At 42.0% G+C, this 18221-nt stretch overlaps 1 protein-coding gene across 2 annotated transcripts in view; it reads left to right on the plus strand.

Moving 5' to 3' along the window:
- Pop1 (POP1 ribonuclease P/MRP subunit) overlaps positions 1-17830 on the plus strand; it is a 34975-nt gene extending 17145 nt beyond the window's left edge. For both annotated transcript variants that reach the window (XM_004850152.4, XM_021262677.2), the window contains exons 8-16: positions 740-996; positions 1116-1209; positions 3307-3418; positions 4005-4124; positions 8300-8415; positions 10869-11060; positions 12112-12266; positions 15730-16089; positions 17034-17830. In XM_004850152.4, coding sequence (XP_004850209.1) covers positions 740-996; positions 1116-1209; positions 3307-3418; positions 4005-4124; positions 8300-8415; positions 10869-11060; positions 12112-12266; positions 15730-16089; positions 17034-17688 — 2061 coding nt within the window. In that variant the 3' untranslated portion in view covers positions 17689-17830. The remainder of the gene's footprint in view (positions 1-739; positions 997-1115; positions 1210-3306; positions 3419-4004; positions 4125-8299; positions 8416-10868; positions 11061-12111; positions 12267-15729; positions 16090-17033) is intronic.
- The last annotated feature ends 391 nt before the right edge of the window (positions 17831-18221 follow it).

Consider the following 18221-nt stretch of genomic DNA (forward strand, 5'->3'; position numbering starts at 1 on the left):
CTTGTGAGGCAGGCTCCGGAACCACTGAGCTAAATCCCCCGACCTCTTTTTTCTTTTTTAATTTGGTCATAATGGTCATATTGTGTTCATAATATTTGACATTTGGTTCTTTTTTAGTTCCAAGTACTATACAAATAGCCTTTTTGTTTGATTGTTTTGTTTTTTGAGACGGTCTTGCTATGTAGTTCAGGCTGGCCTTAAACTTACTGTGTAGTCTAGGCTGGCCTTGAACTTATGGTGATCTTCCTGCTTCTGCCTCCCAAGTGCTGGGATTACAAGCATGTGCCACCATGCCTGGCACAAAAAGCTTTTGAGGGATAGAAATGTGAAAAATAGTTTTTTTTGTTTTTTTTTTAAAATCCAGTGCTGAGGATGCAACCCAGAGCCTCAAGCATGCTAAGCATGTGCTCACTAACCTATATCCCTAGCCTCCAAAATGTTACTTTTTTAAAAAACTTGGGTCCTTGTGCTTGCGAGGCAGTCGGTGGAACCATTGAGCTAAATCCCTGGCCCAAAATGTTAATTTTTAAAAGGGTAAAATATATGGGCCAGGGATTTAGCTCAGTGGTTTCGCCGCCTGCTGCACAAGCGCAAGGACCCAAGTTCAATTCCCGGTACCAAAAAAAAAAAAGAGGGTAAAATATAAAGTAAATTTTTATAAAGGGTAAAATATATAATGAAACTTGTAAGAAGTATTTATATTTCAAAACTTAAAAATAAATGTGTTCTATACCCTTAGGATATCTTAGAGGAGATAAAAACTGTGTGCCAGTGTTTGGAACCCATCCAGTCACCTGTCGGCTTACCTAACCCACTTCCAACACTGTCTCAAGGAAAATGCCAAACTGAAATGACTGATGAGAAAACTGGCAAGAAAAGAAAAAGGAGAGACGATGAAGAAAATGCTAAACCAGTTACAAAAATTGTTGGTGATGGGACTAGAGATCCACATCAACCGTATTCTTGGGTCTCTGCAGACACAGGCGTTATAATCAGGTCTGGGTTGGATTCACTCTGAGTCCACTGAACATTTCCGGCAAAGACCCCATTTTGCCAGTGGCACAGGCTCTGTACATGATGCAAGTTCCCACCGTAAGATCTTTTCTGTCTTTCAGTGACTTGACCATGGAGATGAGTAGATTCCGGCTTATCGGCCCCCTTTCCCACTCTGTCCTAACGGAGGCACTGAAAGCTGCTTCTGTCCATGTGGTAAGAGTACAAGTGCATTGGCAGCTTTTTTCTGGGCATGTTTTTCTCAGCAGATTTCTTTTGTCTTTTTTTTTTTTTTTTGGTACCAGGGATCGAACTTGGGTCCTTGCGCTTGCGCAGCAGGCGGCAGAACCACTGAGCTGAATCCCTGGCCCTCTCAGCAGATTTCTGAAACCCAATATATACTGTAATTTGATAATATTTTGGGCCATAGCTTTTAAATATTCCCTACTTATCAGAGAACTTTTTATCTCTTTCTTCTAGAAGACCACATCTAAGAGCTTGTGATAAGTAAACTGTGACTTTTTATTTACATACAAACTCTGTGTAGGAAACAGGATGCCTCTGAAATCCCTGAAATTGTATGCCAGCTTTCGAGTGTTTGACTTGTGTGATGCATCTTCTCTGGGGCTGGTTTCTGTCATCTCCAAAAAGGGAAAGAGTAATATGTCGAGCCCAGCACTGCTGATCTGGCTTTCTGCAAGCATGATGGCCCTTTGTGCTTCTCAGTATAGTAGACGCGAGCCACATGAGGCTCCTGAATGTTTACAAAGTGACTCGGGAGTGAGTTTGCATCTCTGCTCTCTTAATTAAGCAGGAATTAAGGGTAAATGACTTTGTGGCTCGTGGCTACTGTGTTGGACAGCACAGCTCTAAGGCATAGAGACTAGATTAGGATTCGCCCATGTAGGTACAGGTCCTGTGTGTTTTCCTGTCTTAGTGCAGTTAAGTTCTCAGGGCCTGTGCTCACAGATCTGATGTGGTCAACTATGACAGAGTTGAATGAATTTTGAGCTTTTAGAAAAAAGAAGCTTTAAAAAACAAGTGGCTTCGCTCCATCTTCTGCCTAGTTTCTACTGCTTTTGTCTCTGGCTGGCAGTACTGGCCGGGCTTCCTGCTCTTTAGCTATGCTCCATGCAAGAGACACAGTAATCTTTTAACACTTTATTTACTTTTTGGTTTGCAATTAAAAGTTTCTGGGTAGCTTGTTGATTTTAAGGTGAAATCCAGAGCCCTAATGTGATTCGAATAACGTGGGACCTTCTTGCCTTTGCGGCCTCCTCTCTCGTCACTTTTGCATGTTGCTAACACTGGCCTTTCAGATCCTGGACGTGTCACTTCTCATCTCCCTCAGAGCCTTTGTGCTGATTTTCTTCCGCTTCCTGGACATTCTCCCTCCATTCTGCCTGGCTAAATCATTCTCATTCTTCCAGTTTCCGCCTGCCTCATTCAATCTACATCACTTCCCTCTAGAGCCCTTTCCTGATCCCTCGGGTTACATCATGTCCCTCCTGTTGTGCTATGCACATTTCCTCAGTTTATGTGTTCAGACTTGTTCATGCATTTATGCTGTGTCTGCCTCTCTTGTTAGATAGACTGTGAGCCTCATGACAGCAAGGGTATTGTGTTGTGTCCCCAGGGTGCAGCATGGCACTTTGTAGAAGGTGCTCCACAGTAGCTCACAGCTGTGGAGTAGAGATTTGGATCTAGAAAGTTTGGAGTCTGTACTTGAGACCCCTCTGATTCGATACCACAGTTCTGTGAGGTGAATGGTGCCTCTGAGCTGCACTGTGAATCTTGGCTGCTGGTTCTCTTGGCTTGGCGTGTGCCCAATGCTTGAACTGCCTTTTGAAACCTCATGCAACTCCTGGTTCTGTCAGGAAAAGGTATTTATGGAGCACTCATGCATCTTAGAAACATTTTAAAGAATTCTGTAGTAATAATGCATCTTTTACCTGAAGACGTCTTCTGAAAGTACTGGTGTGATCAGGTGGGAGAGGACCAAGGCCTTTCTTATTAAAAGGAACTGCGCTCCACAGAAATCTGGAGGTGAGAAGTGGCTTATTTAGGTAGTCTCTTTGAAAATCAGGGCTGTATTTCCTACTAGTGTGTGAAATCTGGACAGAAATTTATAACACTATGTCCCTGCCTCTAATTAGAAGAGTACTTAGTTTGATACTAATTACTGCTTTAACTGTGCCACTCCTCATAAAACAGTCGTTCCCACAAACAGAAACAGAAGGGGTGGCTCCCAAGACTGCATTGTTATTAAATCTGATTCACCCTGCACCTGGTGAGGAGGACCTTTTTTTTTAGGGGGAAGAGGACACAGAGGAGACACCTCACCGCTGGTGGATTGATGCCTGTAGGAACACTGATAGTGTTTCCCTTCATCGCAGACAGGAAGCCATTTTTGAGCTGTTGGGAGGTAAACAGAGGGAGCACTGGGGTGTAGTAGGCCGGAAGAGAGGAGAAAGACATGGGTTAAGAGAGCATATGCTGTTGGGCTTCCTATAAGTAGTCTTGCTCTTATCTTACTGTGGTTGGTTATGATATAGCAAGAAAAGCAAGTAAGAGAGGTACCTGACTTAATGAAACACTGTATTCATGTTTGTTTATGAAATGACTCACCATGGTGATGTTACTATTCTAAATAACTGGCATTCTGAGGTAGATAAATGCATATACCAGGTACTGACCCTAACATTTAAACTTAGTCTGCTGGTTGTTTTTGTGCCTGCAGCAGTTAATAGTTATCACTGATAGAAGCATATGTGCTTGCATTGTGAAATAACTTCTTTCATGTCAGCTTAATTTTTTTTTTTTGCAAGAAACATCCCTTTTTTGAATGTTAATTTATTCTCTAAAAGTATCAGTGGGGAATAAAAGGAAAGACATGTTTTTAAATAATTAGCCCAAAGAAAATTTTTTATTAGAAAATCTGAAACCTAAGAAAATATATATGTATTATGAGTGACTTGCTGTAAGCTTATTTTTCCTTTGTTTTATTAAAGGAATAACATCACCAGCAGAAATCCCAGCAGGTACTATTCTGGGACTCACGGTGGGGGACCCTCGAATAAATTTGCCTCAGAAGCGCTGTGAAGCTTTGTCCAACCCAGAAAAATGCCAAGGTAAAGCACTTGCACCTATGGTTTTCCTTATTCTATTGATCATGCCAGTCCTGTTAAGAGCATTCTGTCTGTTACACTTCTGCAGTAACTTACCTGTGAAAAATCAGGGGGCTCTTTAGTTACCTCCCTTCAGGGTGGTGCAATCAAAGGGCATGGTGTGTGTGGAAGTATCTTGTAGGTGTAAACCATGTAGCTGGATATTTATGTTTGCTTATTTGCTTTTTGAGTTCTCTGTGTTTTAATATCCAGTAAAACCTGTCTCTCTGCAAACTGGACTCTCTGACAATGCCTGGTGTTTCAGAATGTTAATTGTGAGGAAGGGATCTGCACCCGCAGCTGGTCTTGTGCTCATTGGAAGCCTCTGTCTGACTATACAGATGATCCAGGTTCGAATCCTGGCAAGGCCATCCCAGGTGCTAGAGTGTCAGATGACTGGGTTTTGATTGGAGAGGGCCTGAGGGAGCTGTTTGGCTGGGATGGGCCTGGGATGGTGGGTTGGGGTGGCTAGAATTTTAGTTTGATCTGGGATTTGTAGCAGTTGTGATAATGCCTCATTGTATTTACTATCCTTTTAATGTATTAGATAGTACATTAAATAGCATATTAAGGGGGCAATAAATTACACTGTGAGACCATCACATAAAAGGTGGATAGGATGAAAGAGGACTCTGAAGATACATAGGTAAGTTAGTTAATTATGGAGCCTAAGATTTTAATCAATGAGTTGTCTTCTTTTTTAATGCCAGTATCATTTAGTGCAACCATAAAGCTTGTAGTGTCTTCTACACCATTATAAATGCTATCTTAATTGTCTTAAAGCTATAGTTAAACTCTACTTCATTTCTCTTCCCTTTTTTTTTTTGGTACTGGAGTTCGAACTCAGGACCTTGCACTTGCGAGGCAGGTGGTGGAACCACTGAGCTAAATCCCCAGCCCTGGTTCATTTCTCTTGTTACCTCAAATTCTTTTCTGGAATGAAGCAGTATATATTAAATCCTTTCTAAGGCTTTTATCTTACTATAAATCAGTTCAAGGAAAATTAAAATGTTTTGAAATATATGATTGAATTTCCATGATAAAAGCTTACCATCCTGTTAGCTGTTATTGCAATAGCTCATTAAAACCTTTTTTGTGGGCAGACCTAGACAGTCAGATCTGGGGCATACATGAGTGCTAGGCAAGTTCTGTACCACTGAGCTAAACCCCCAACCCCAGACTTGTTTTAAATGCTGTAGTTTCGTTGCAGATGTATTTTATCTGGTTACATGAGATTACATTAAGAAGTATACATCTTGGGCCAGGGATTTAGCTCAGTGGTTTCACCGCCTGCTGTGTAAGCACAAGGACCCAAGTTTGATTCCTGGCATGAAAAAAAAAAAAAAAAGTATACATCTTAAGGACTTAGTACTGTATTATTAACAAGTGTAATATCCTGGAACATAAGTCAAAACCAAGGATAGAGCAGGGCGCCATGACACACACCTTGGGAGGCTAAGGCAGGAAGATCACAAGTGAAATTTCAGTTTAGCCTCACGAACTTAATGAGACCCTGACTCAAAATAAAAAATAAAAAGGGCTGGGGATGTAGCATAACACTAGAATGTTTGCATAGCATGTGAAAGCTTCTGGGTTCAGTTCCCAGTACTATAGAAATACCAAAAACCCCCCAAAAACCAAAAAACCAAAAATTCCAAGGGTAGAAGTATACTTTGGTGGGCTGGGCCCATAAGATTAATCCTTGGAAAAATTATTTACAACATCAGGATGATGGAAAGACCTAATTCTCTGATGTAATTTCAGTCTGTATCTGAAGTCATTCTCTGCCTCTTTTGGCTTAGATGAGAAAGATCAGTTCTGGGCTAGTTAAACCATAGAGTTGCCTGCTTTGGATAACAAACTCTTTAGTTTCTTGTGTGTCCTGAGGACCACAGAGCCTTTAAAAGAGAAGGTACATGAAGAACCTGAAGTGATGATGTATATTCTCAGATGCTTTGAAGAAGTTTACTTGGTCATTGGTTTTTAGGTTTGAATTAAATATTAATAATGTGTTTTTATAAATACTTTTGAGTTTATTAATACAGCATTTCATTATGCAAGTAACTGGCTTTCTAGGTGAGACTTAAAAATACATACCTGGGGCTGAGGTGGGGGTTGTAGCTCCGTGTAATACTCGCGTCTGCCTTGTACAAGGCCCTGGGTTTAACTGCCAGCACCAGGGTAAACAGAAACAAAACCAAAAAACATACAGCAAAACAAATTTAAAAAACACCCAGATCTGTATTGTACTATTTGTTACTTTATCTGCTTTCCTTAGCGTTTGCTGACTTGCTCTAATACGTCATTTTAACTAGTCCTTGTCTGTTAGGAGGAGTTTGCTTTAATACCGAATATGGGGTATAGCTCAGTGGTAGTGCACATGCTTAGCTTGTGCAAGGCCCCGATTTCAATCCCCAGCATCACCACCGCCTCCAAAAAAAAGAGGAAAGGGACAAAGAAAATACTGAAATTACACTGTGTTCATAAGCTTGTCTTCATCTTTCTCTTTAAACATCCTGGCTATAGGACTTTGTGAGATAGCATGGGGAGAGTCTATTTGGCTTCAGAATGGTATTTACTTTTTATAGCTCTTGCAAGCACTTTTAGATCACAGAGTTACAGTTGGCTTCCAGGAGTGCCAAGTTAGTGGTCATTTTGCCATGACTTCTTTGTTTCTGTTCCTGGGAGGAAAAAATCCTAATAGGTTCAGGGGCCGGGGATTTAGCGCAGTGGGTTCGCTGCCTGCTGTGCAAGCGCAAGGACCTGAGTTCGATCCCTGGTACCAAAAAAAAAAAAAAAATAATAATCCTAATAGGTTCAGGCAGGCACCTTCAACCCATCTGCATATTTATAAAGTAGAGTGAATTTGAAGGCTGCAGCTTCCCTCCCTGCCAGCTGTGGCAGCCACTGATCCTTTTACTGTCTCCATAGTTTCTGAGTGCCATAAAATGGAATCATATGGTTTGTACCCTTTCAGATTGGCTTCTCCCTCTTTAATATGCCCTCACAGTTCCTCCATGTCTTTTCATTACTTGATAGTTCATTTCTTTTCAGTGATGAATAATATCCCTTCATCTAGAATATTTGAAGTTGAGGCAGTGGTGTTCTGTGCTTTACACCCTATGTGTCAGCTGTTTCTTTGGTCTGCAACTCCATCTGAGTAATATCCCACCCAATTCTGTCACTCTGATCTGCAGCAGTGCTCCACAGGAAAGCAATCTGGGTAGACCAGGGCTGGTGGAATGAAGCTTGTTGCTTGCTCTTAGACAGGTGGTGTGAACCTTCCCAACACTCTGCACTGGTGCCTGAGACCCCTGGTTAGTGTCTCTGAGAGAGGAGCATGCACAGAAGCCGTTGCTGTCTAAGCAGCTCTCATCTCAGATCTGTTCATCATTTAGTTTTCTCTTTGTTCTCCCCTGAAATCTATTACACTCTGGCCTGGTTACTTTGAACTTAGTTTTCCTAGCCATCAGACCCTCAGAGGTACGTGCTTTCTCTGTGTTGGCATTTTGGAGCCATAGTCAAAATTCATGGATTGTCTAACTTTGTTGCTTTTGATTCTTCAGTCTAATAAACTTAGATTTAGAAGTTAGAGATTTTTTTTCCCTTGATGATTAAGTGACCTCATGGGGAAAGTGTCTTCTATCAATACTGGTGTTTATTACTGAAAATGTTCCTTTTCCTTCTCCAGTAGAGCCCTTTCTAGCATGGAGTCGCTTGCTTAAAGGGATAAAACCATATGTTTCATAGGAAATATGTTCATCTTAAAGGAATAGAGAAACACGTTTCATAAAAAGGACTAAATAGGTCCATAAAAATGGGTTATCAGAGAGTTGAGATAAGAGGCAGAAGAAAATGATTGAGAATTTGATTACTGCAAATTCTTATATTAGGCAGTTATCAAGAGGGAATTTAATATTGTAATATTTGGATCTTCTGCATGAAAAATACATATCAAAGAGAAAAGTTCAGCAGGCTTTGCTATTTCAATGGCTGTGAAACCAGCTCTGACAATAACTTAATTTCTTCTAGTTAAGTAACTGTCTATATGCTATTTTCTTGTCATGAATGGGCTAGTGTTCAGGTGTGAGTTATTGATCTAAGAATGTGGTTTGAAGGCTATTTCTTTTCCCTCTTAGATAATGAGCAAGTTAGACAGCTGCTCCAGGAGGGCGTGCCAGTGGAGTGTGCGCATAGCTTTATCTGGAACCAAGAGATCTGTAGGAGTGTCACAGAGAATAAAATCTCGGATCAGGTAACTAAGAGTGTAAGGATCACTGGTAAAATCACAAATGACAGGTGAAACTCATCATTCTAGAGACCATAAAAAGTGATTTTATACTTTAGAGAATCCAATAGACTTCCTTTTATTTTAAAACAAGTTTTTGGTTCCTTATTCATGATAATATTGTTCTTTTCTTTCCTTTCTTTTTCCCCAGTACTAGAGAATGAGCCTTTGCATTGAGCTACATCCCCTGCCCTTTTTCTTTTTTCATTTTGAGACAGGGTCTCACTGAGTGGCACAGGCTGCGCTTGGACTTAACCACCCTCCTGCCTCAGTCTCCAGAATAGCTGGAATTACAGTGTGTGCTGCCCTGCCTGGCACACACTGTAATTTCTTTTCTGTTCTCAGAAAGAATGATCTCTAGGAAAAATACAGACTTTTTCTCAAAGAGATAATCTCATGGTTTACATATGTGTTTCTTTTATTGGTGTTTTTTCTCCCTGGAATGTTATCTGTCTAGTTAATTCTGACTCCTACTTGAGAATAGGTTCAAATACCATCTCCTACCAGAGGCAGGCATTGTAGTAGACGCTGGGATATGTGACTAGGGGATGGTTGAAGTACAGGGTCCTGAGTCCAGACTAGGGAAACTGAAGCTGGCTTCCCGAGTGGAAGAGCTGGTATGTGAACTTCCTCTCAGGTGGGATCAGAATTAACTGAATTTTTGGGAGCAAGGTCAAGGCTGCAGTGGAGAAAAGATTTTAGGAAGTGGGAAGAGCATGTGCAGTGGCCCAGAACAAAATTAGGATGATGTATTCATGAACTTCCAATTACTTGAGGTAGTCAGCAGTGGGACAGGAGATGAAACTGAAGAGATAAATTTAAGGGCCAGCACATAAAAGAGCTTGAGGCATAACAAGGACTTGGACTGAGGATATAAGGCACCGCTGAAGGTTTTAAGGTGGGCCATGCTATGATGGGGTTTCACTGTGGCAGCCATAAGGAGGGTAGATTAGTTGGGGGGACAGGGAAGTTGGAGAAAGGACGATGGGTTGCTGGCCTTAAAAGATCCTTAAAATACTCCAAGTATGACACGATGGGACTTGAATTAGGGCAGAAGTGGACATGCTGAAGTTTTTTTTTTGCTGAAGTTTAATGTGTTATTTTCCTGGAGGGCAAAATTGGTGACACTTGGTGGTTGGCTGGCAGATGCAAGAGAAGAAAGGAGACTTAGTTGGAGTGACAGTGTATGCCTGTAATCCCAGCACTCTGGGTGCTTGAGGCAGGTAGACTGTAAGTTTGAGCCCAGGCTGGGGAAAATAGTGTCTTAGGGAGACCCTAAGACAATTGAAAAAAAAAAAGAGACTGGGGCTATAGATCCATGTGAAAGTCCTGAGTTCAATCCCCAGTACCTCCCCAAAAAACAGATTGAGAAAAGGAATAAGATGTAGGATTTGTTGATCAGTACCTAAGGTTCCAGCTAGGGTTTAGGATCTCAGTTACAAGAGAGCGAGAGCGATGTTTGACTTGTTCACTACTGCGTCCCCAGGTTCTAGAACATGCCCACACATGAGGCGCTCAGTCACTGTCTGAGGGGATGGGTGCATGAACTGTGTGAGTCACAGCATCATTTAGCTACACAGCAGATGCAGGAGGAGGGTGAATGCAGTAGGAAGGGGAGGTGCTTCAGGGTTGTGACACTTCTTAGAGGAGGTACCTAGGAGACAGGACTTAATTCCAGATGGGAAACTCGGGACTAAAGAGGAATGTACTTTGGAGTGAATGATATGTATATAGATAGCAGTGGAAGCTCAAGCAAAGGTAAAAAGAAGACTCGGGCTTGGTGATGCCTTGATGAGCGTGTCTGAGGTCATGCATGAGGTCGTAGAGTTAGGTGTGTCGTGTGTCGTGTTCTCAGTTGAGTGGTGGCCCTCTCACCTGCCTGTGCATCTCTCTTTACAGCTGGCAAGGAAAGTCTGATGAGATGTTGTCGTCCCACTTATATTCCACTTAACAAATACTTCATAGCATCTTCTATTTTAAGTCTTTCAGACCTGGTGAGAAGTTTTCTCAAGAACCAGAATATTTTTCTAGTTGCCTGTCCTTAAGAAGCTGTCATTAATTGTTCCTTTTTTCATGCCACTCTTAATCAAATAAATGTAGGGACAGAGTATAAATATATGAGATTAATTCTGATGTGAGATTGCAGAATGAATGTATCATTTTATAACTTTGAATCATCTAGCCCAATCTTAGCAAATTTAAGACAATTTGGCAGGCATTTTCTACCAAAGCCCCTGTAAGAGGAAGATCTTTATAGGAGGAATACTTTGTGCTTATAATGGGTTACATTTATTTATTCAGAACCCTCCCCCCGCTTTTTAAAAAAGCACTTAAGTTTCTAAAGCTCCTTGTAAGAAGACCCAATAGAATCTTGTAGAAGACTAGGGTTATTTGTCTTGAATTATTTTCTTCCACTTTAGGATTTAAACCGGATGAGAAGTGAATTGCTGGTGCCTGGGTCTCAGCTTGTTTTAGGTCCCCATGAATCAAGGATACCTATACTTCTGATTCAACAGCCGGGCAAAGTGACTGGTGAAGACCGACTAGGATGGGGCAGTGGCTGGGATGTCCTCCTCCCAAAGGGCTGGGGCATGGCTTTCTGGATCCCATTTGTAAGTTACTCTTTGCAACATTTAAAATACATTCCTAGTAAATACCACATGCTACAAGTGTTCTAGAATGTATATATGACTTAGAAACTGAGTAGTATATTTCTGCCCTTAGAGGCTTAATCCTGGATACAGCGTACTTCATACAAATAGTCCCAGGACAAGTTCTCCCTTGCACTGAACTGTGAATTTTTGAGGTTTTAAAAATGGCCTTATTTTTAATAATAGTAGCAACAAAATGTTGAGTTTTCAACTTGGAGTTTTAGTTTAAAAGCAAAAGACAATTTTTACAGATGTATAGAATATACTTTTCTGTTTCTAATCTAAAATGTTAACTATAAGCATATAGTACTTCTATTTATTAACTACAGTTAAGTTTTTTATTAAATGTCACATGTTGTATTTTTCTCATTACATTAAATATTACTTTGATGGTACAGATTGTGAATGGCATATCAGACTATTGGATTCATACAGTCAATTTTTAGCAATTATGCCTAGTGCAAGGGACAGTCTGTTAATTATTTAGGAGTGATATTTTAAAATAATTCCACTTAATTAAAAAAATTATGAAATGTTTCAAGCATCAAAAAAAACAACCCTGAAATAATAAAAGCCTGTGTACTCTTCATCTGCCATCCAGTTTAAGGAATAAAGCATGCAGATCCCCTGGAATTACTCTGTGACCCTCTATCCAACCTTACTTCCTTTCCCATATGCTAAAATAATCACTGTTCTGATTTTGGTGTTTGTCGCCAGTATGCATATTTTTATTGATTTATTAACCGTTTTTATCCCATAATGAAATAACTACATTTGAAGTGCTTTTGAACTATATATCTCACTGTATATATGCTTTTGCTACTGGCTGTATTCATTTGGTATGGGGTTTCCATGCTGAATGGTAAGCTCCATTTCATTCATTTTTACTGTCAGATAGTAATCGACTATAGGATCATCCCATCACGTGTTTATCCATTCTCCTTCTAATGTACATTTTAGCATTTTACTTTATGTTGGTAAATTGATGGTATCTTTTGATATTTTTTTTTAGATCTATCGAGGTGCAAGAGTTGGAGGATTAAAAGAGGGTCTAGTGCATTCTCAGTATAAAAGGGCACCTGCTGTCCCAGGTGATTTCCCAGACTGTCCTGCTGGGGTTCTCTTTGCTGAAGAGCAAACGAAGAATCTTCTTGAAAAGTACAAAAGGTGAGGAAGTGCACTCTATTCTGGTAATGTCTTAAGGAATAAGAGATGGTACCTTCCAGCCTTGTCTAGCGGTTTGGGCATGGCTTCCGTAACTCTTTATGTGCAGTGTGGTATCTTTTCTTGAGCGCTGTAATACCATGAAGTAATTAAGATAATATTACTTAAGTCAGGAGATTATCTCCTGTCCATCTGGCTTTTATGGGCACATTCAGGTTGCAGCCTTTCTCTTGGTTGTTTACTGGCTTTGATAGTGGAGTCCACCTGAACTGTGGCCATGAATTTCATACATGTGCTAATGGAGTCTCGATACCACCCTCCTCCTTTGTGGAAATTGTGCTTTTAAAAAACTGATGATAGAGTTAATACATATTTATAAAATGTTAATGAATCTATGTAAATAGTTAAAAATACTTTACAAACTGATGTAGTCCTGCTATCCAGAGAGATAAGCACAGTTGTTATATTTTAGTAGCTGTTCATCTGGACTTTTAATTGAAGATAAGTGAACGAGGGGCTTTATTTCCTTTACATAGGGAAGTCTGTGTGCACATCAGGAACCTGTATTCCACTGAATGGTAGGCTTCCTCTCTCTGTCTCTCTCTTCTTTGCTGTGGCATCTGTGGTGTCCAGCCATTGTTGGGGCATGGTAGGCCTTGATAACTTTTCTTTGTTTTCTGATGCCCAAGTGCATAATGGAGGTTCTGCTGTAGTCCCTTTACTGAGCTCCATGGAGACCAGGTTATGCCTTCCTATTCCCTGCTGCAACCACAGAAGCAGGCGCAGGGCCTAGCTCTCCAGCCATGTGTTCAGTGATGGATGGATGACGACGGAGAGGGGCAGTGGTAACACATTCTTGGATTGTTCATTTACTGGCTCTTGGAGGTGGCAATCATGCGCTGCAGTCCTTGTGTCTCCCATAATACATAGTCAAGGTCTTTTAGGTGTTTGGTCAGTAATTGATAGTAATACTTTTTTTTAATGCAAGTACATTTTCCATAGGTACAGAATTTTTTTTTTAATAAAAGATTATTCTATACAAACTATTTTGAAACCTGCCCTTTTCATTTAACAATAGATTGTGGATGGTTTCTTCATATCAATAACTTTACACTTGATCTTAGCCAAAAGGCCGAGAAGCAATCATATCAATAACTCTAAACCAAATGTTGGCATACTTCTGGCAGAGAACCAGATGATAAATATTTTTGGCTTTGTGGTCCCTTTGGTCTCCATAACAACTACTTAGCACTGTCATTGTGGCACGAAAGCAATCTCAGATGACATAGAAGCTGATGAGCATGGCTGTATTCCAATCAGACTTTATTTATGGTTACTCATATTTGAATTTTATATAATTTTTGTGTGTCATAAAATATTATTCTTCTGCTTTTTTCAGCCATTTAAAAATATTAAAACCATTCTTAGCTCATGGGTTGTACAAAAATAGTCAGGGACCAGATTTGGCCTGTGAGTCACAGCTCTCCTGCTCTGGCTGGAAATAGAACTTTTAGTGATTCCATGGAATTGGGATATGGATGTATATTTTATCAGTTGCCCTTTGGTTATTTCTGATTTCTTACTGTGGGCTCTGTGAACATTTCCCTGTACACATCTCTGTATATGTGTCAGACATATTCATTCACTTAATAATACTGATTTAAAATGTACTGTGGGTCCAACACCACTCTAGGCACCATGGCTGTCACAGGGACAAGGCTGACAAAGTCTGTCCCTGGCTCTGTGAGGCCTGTATCCTTGATGGACACAGCTCCCAGTTCCTTGATGGACATGTTTCCAAGCTGGTAGGGGGACTTAGAGGAGGGCAGGGAGGCTAAATGCAGGAGTGCTGCTAGGAAGAGGGAGTGGGGTCCAGCACATGGTGGAGGGGTAGCATCTGATAGGATGGGGGTCCAGTTATTCCCCTTAAAGAAGTCTTAACCCAGACTTAGTGGGACAGATGCTGTGGTGAGGAGATTGGCCAGTGCTTTCTAGGCTGTGACTGTCTTCTCGGCAAACAGTGGTGAGATTGGAAGCTGGAAGCAGGAAGTGCAGAGGGATTGTTGGAGATTTGAAGAGAGAGAAATTGTTGCAAACACTTTTCTGGAAGAGTGGAAGATTGAATTGACTGGGGAAATAAAATAAGAGATTTATAAGAAGTGGAAGAGCACTCCCACTTGTTTTGTGTTTAAATAAACTAAATAACTAGGACTATTCAGGACTATTGTGAATCCTTCCTGCTTCGTGCTGCTGATTAGATGCTGGCACAGGGCACTGGGGAGCTGCTCTAACCTGGCTGGGTTCTGCCAGGTGGAGGGAGTTGAAGGTGCATGTAAGGGAGGGGGTGTGGTGCACTTGGACTCTGAGCTGATAGTCAGGGGTAAGGGGGCGATGGGAAGGATGAGAAACTGGCAGTGTGACTGAATGGGGACTCTGATGGGAGGAGTTTGGGGGAGGGCAAGTGGGTGAATAGAAGCCGGTGCTCTGAGAGTAGTGTCCTTGGAATTGAGATGGTGAGGTGGGGCTGACGCTGGCAACGACTAGACCTAAGGTGGGTCCCAGAGGTAGAGTAACGGTTGGCCAGTGTATTCGAAGGGGGATTTATGTAGATGCAGAGGCCACTGTGAGTGACAACAAATGTTTGGGAGTGGAGGTGAACAGGGCATCTGGGAAGTTGGCAGAAGCCTCGCCTTAGCAGTTCCATGGCTTGTGGTGATACAGGTGCAGCATGCTCAGGGTCATTCATGGCAGCATTATTTGTAGAAGAAGAGGCTTGGGAATAACCAAAGTGTCTTTCAGCAGTGGGCTCCCTATATAGATTAGGGTATATTCACGTGGTGGAAAAGGAGACACAGACTTTTACAAAAAAGGGAGGGAGCTTGATGTATTGATATAAAATGATGTCTAAGATATTTTGTTAAATAGAAAAAGTGAAGTTAAACAAAAGTTACTGTATCTAGTATGCTCCCATATGAGTAAAAAAGGAAGAAATTGATACCCACGTGCTTGTATGTACATGAAATGTCTTTGGAAGGATATCTAAGAAACTGATAACATTGCCTCTGTGGAGGAGAGCAGGGTCATAGGAGGAGAGGTCAGGAGTGAGAGAGAAACTTCACCGTAACCTTGTACTTAGCCTGATGGATGTATAGGGACATCTCCAAACTAGGAGTGCCATGTGCTTGGACCTCTCAGGAATGGCACTCCCTGGGGTTGTCCAGTGGCCACGTGGAACTACTTTGTATCTCCTAAAGACCAGAGGAAACAAAAACTCTTGGCCAGTAGTGGTAGGTGTTATTTTCTTATCATACATTTCCTGGGAAGTGTATGTGTGTGGTATACGTGTGTGTGTGTGTGTGTGTGTGTGTGTGTGTGTGTGTGTGTTAGATGGAGATAATGGCCCTAATCATTTTAAGTGTCACTTCTCAGTTGTTGAAAATCTGTTCTCCTCTTTGGTTTTCATTAGGCGCCCTCCTGCCAAACGGCCCAACTATGTCAAGCTTGGCACACTGGCACCTTTCTGCTGTCCCTGGGAGCAGTTAACTCAGGACTGGGAGTCCAGAGTCTGGGCCCAAGAAGGATCTTCTGTAGATTCCTCTCCAACTGGTGAGGAGAGTGACCTAAGAAGATGCGAGGTGCCTCATGCTCCCACCCCTGAAGAACCTCATCAGGCATCTGCTGAAGCAGGCACACCCGTAAATAACACCACCGAGTCACGAGTCTTGGACACAGAGTGTCAGGACCAGCCAGGCACCGAGAGGGATATGGACCAGGGTACAAGTGAGAACCATGTTGCTGCTACCAGTAGTCAACTCTGTGTGCTGAGGTAAGTGCAGGTAACTTCTGGATATATTTTGCATTATTTATTTTTATGTTGAACAGGCCACGGGATGTAAAAGTTAGCACCGTTCCTTCATGTAAAACCCAAGTGAATGCATGGGCTTTCCGGAAGAAGTCCTTTGATGTTGCATAGAGGGCCCAGCAAAACAGCATGGTAATAGCTGATTGAGGGCATGATAGTCACTGATGAAATGAAAGTACTGTCATCTGCAGTAGTAATCAAGGCAGTTTTTCCTGTGACCTCATTTAGTCTTTGCTCCTACTGCCGCACCCTCACGGCTGTGGTCCTACTAGGTCACCAAGAACCTCTTGCACTGAGCAAGCTTTATTTCTTTGCATCCCTCAGTTATGTCTCTTCCGGTTCCTTTCGAATCATGGACTCATGGTGGGTTAGCAGCTGCCTCGATGTAACATGCCATGTCATGCAGCTTCTGGGTGAAATTCATTCTACCCTTGGTACTGGGCAGGCCAAGGTCTGCTGCCTAGCAGCTCCCCGTAGAATACGTTCTCATTTTAAAAAAACACTCATCTCTTTCCCTCATACTTCTCTTTCTGCACAATAAGCTCAGAATTTCATATCCTTATTTCTTACTTCACATCTATCCTTTTAGGTTTTCCTCATCAGAATACCAGTCCTTCTTTGTCCCCATCCTGTCCCTGATGACAGCCTTCCATTCTACCCATTGTCTTAATTTTCTCTGCCTTCAACTTCTTAAACTTTTAGTTTTAGAATGACAGACACATACAAAGAAAAATATTTTTACTAAAATATATTAATATGTATTTTTAATTTTAAAAAAATTATAGTTTTGATACTTTCTCGCATATAGTCTAAAAAAATCAAATTAACTCTAGCAATGCCTAATCTTCTGATTGCATATCTTTCCGTAAACAAAATATCCTCAAATGTGTGTCTCTGGCTTCATGTAGGAGTAGAAAGTTACTGAAGCAGCTGTCCGCCTGGTGCAGACCCCGTTCTGAGGATCGGCGGGCAGCCCGGTGGGGCCCTGCCAGAGGCCAGCAAGGACTGACCAGAGAGGCCTGCCTAGCCTTCGAGGACCGCTTCCCCAGGGCCCTGGTGTGGGTCAGCCTGTCCCTGCTCAGGAAGGGCAGCCCCGAGCCACACACCATGATCTGTGTCCCAGCTGAGGAGGACCTGCTTCGGCTCAGTCAGGACCCAGAGTACTGTGGGCCCCAGGAGCCCCGGCACAACGACCCATTCAAGAGCGTCATCCTGAAGCAGAAAGAAAAGAAGAAAATAGAGAAAAGGCAGAACCAAGGATGTGCTGCTTCTGAGGCCCTGGCATCAGGGCCGCCTGAGGCCAGGCAGGAAGCCCCGACTCTGGGATTATGGTCAGGCACCCTCCCGGGTTTGACTTCACACTGCTCCAGAGCCCTCCTCGGCTTTGTCACTCAGGGAGATTTTTCCATGGCTGTTGGCTGTGGAGAAGCCCTGGGGTTCGTTAGTGTGACGGGCTTGCTGGATCTGCTGTCCAGCCAGCCAGCAGCTGAGAGGGGCTTGGTGCTGCTGAGGCCTCCCGCCTCCCCGCAGTACCGATTTGCAAGAATTGCTATTGAGGTGTGAACGCGGTTCACGGCCTTGCAGGGCTCTGATGATAACTTTGTCAAGTCCCACAGTTGGAGATTCTTGCTTTCCCTGTCTTCTCTTTCAAAATATCATGTGAAATTCCTTGGAATCAAGAATAAAAAATGACATATTATGCAAACGATGAAAGGTTTACATCATTCCAGTTCTCTGATTGATTTTTATCTTTCCTCGCTGTAATACCTTTAAATTTGTGTAGCCAAAAGCTTTTGTATTATGATCTCTGGCCTGTGTGACTCTTGCTGAAAAGTATTAGAAGCTCTACCTTTTATCATCCCTTTTTTGTTAGGAACAAAGGTCTGTTCGGAAGGCCTTATAGTCATGCGATGAGCAGTACCGTTTTACCGATCTGATGGTTACCACAGAAGAAAAGACTATAAACATCTGGTTTCTGTACATGAAATTTAGGCCCCTGTCTAGGCCCTCCTCAATCTGTACCATAATCAGATGCTGAACCCTATGCCATAAAGAAAGAAATTATGGACAATTTATCCCTGTGTGTTTTTAGGCAG

The sequence above is a fragment of the Heterocephalus glaber genome, unplaced genomic scaffold, assembly GCF_053883595.1.
Source record: "Heterocephalus glaber isolate CG9 unplaced genomic scaffold, H.glaber_assembly_v1.0 deba00001555, whole genome shotgun sequence".
NCBI classification, from domain to species: domain Eukaryota; kingdom Metazoa; phylum Chordata; class Mammalia; order Rodentia; family Bathyergidae; genus Heterocephalus; species Heterocephalus glaber.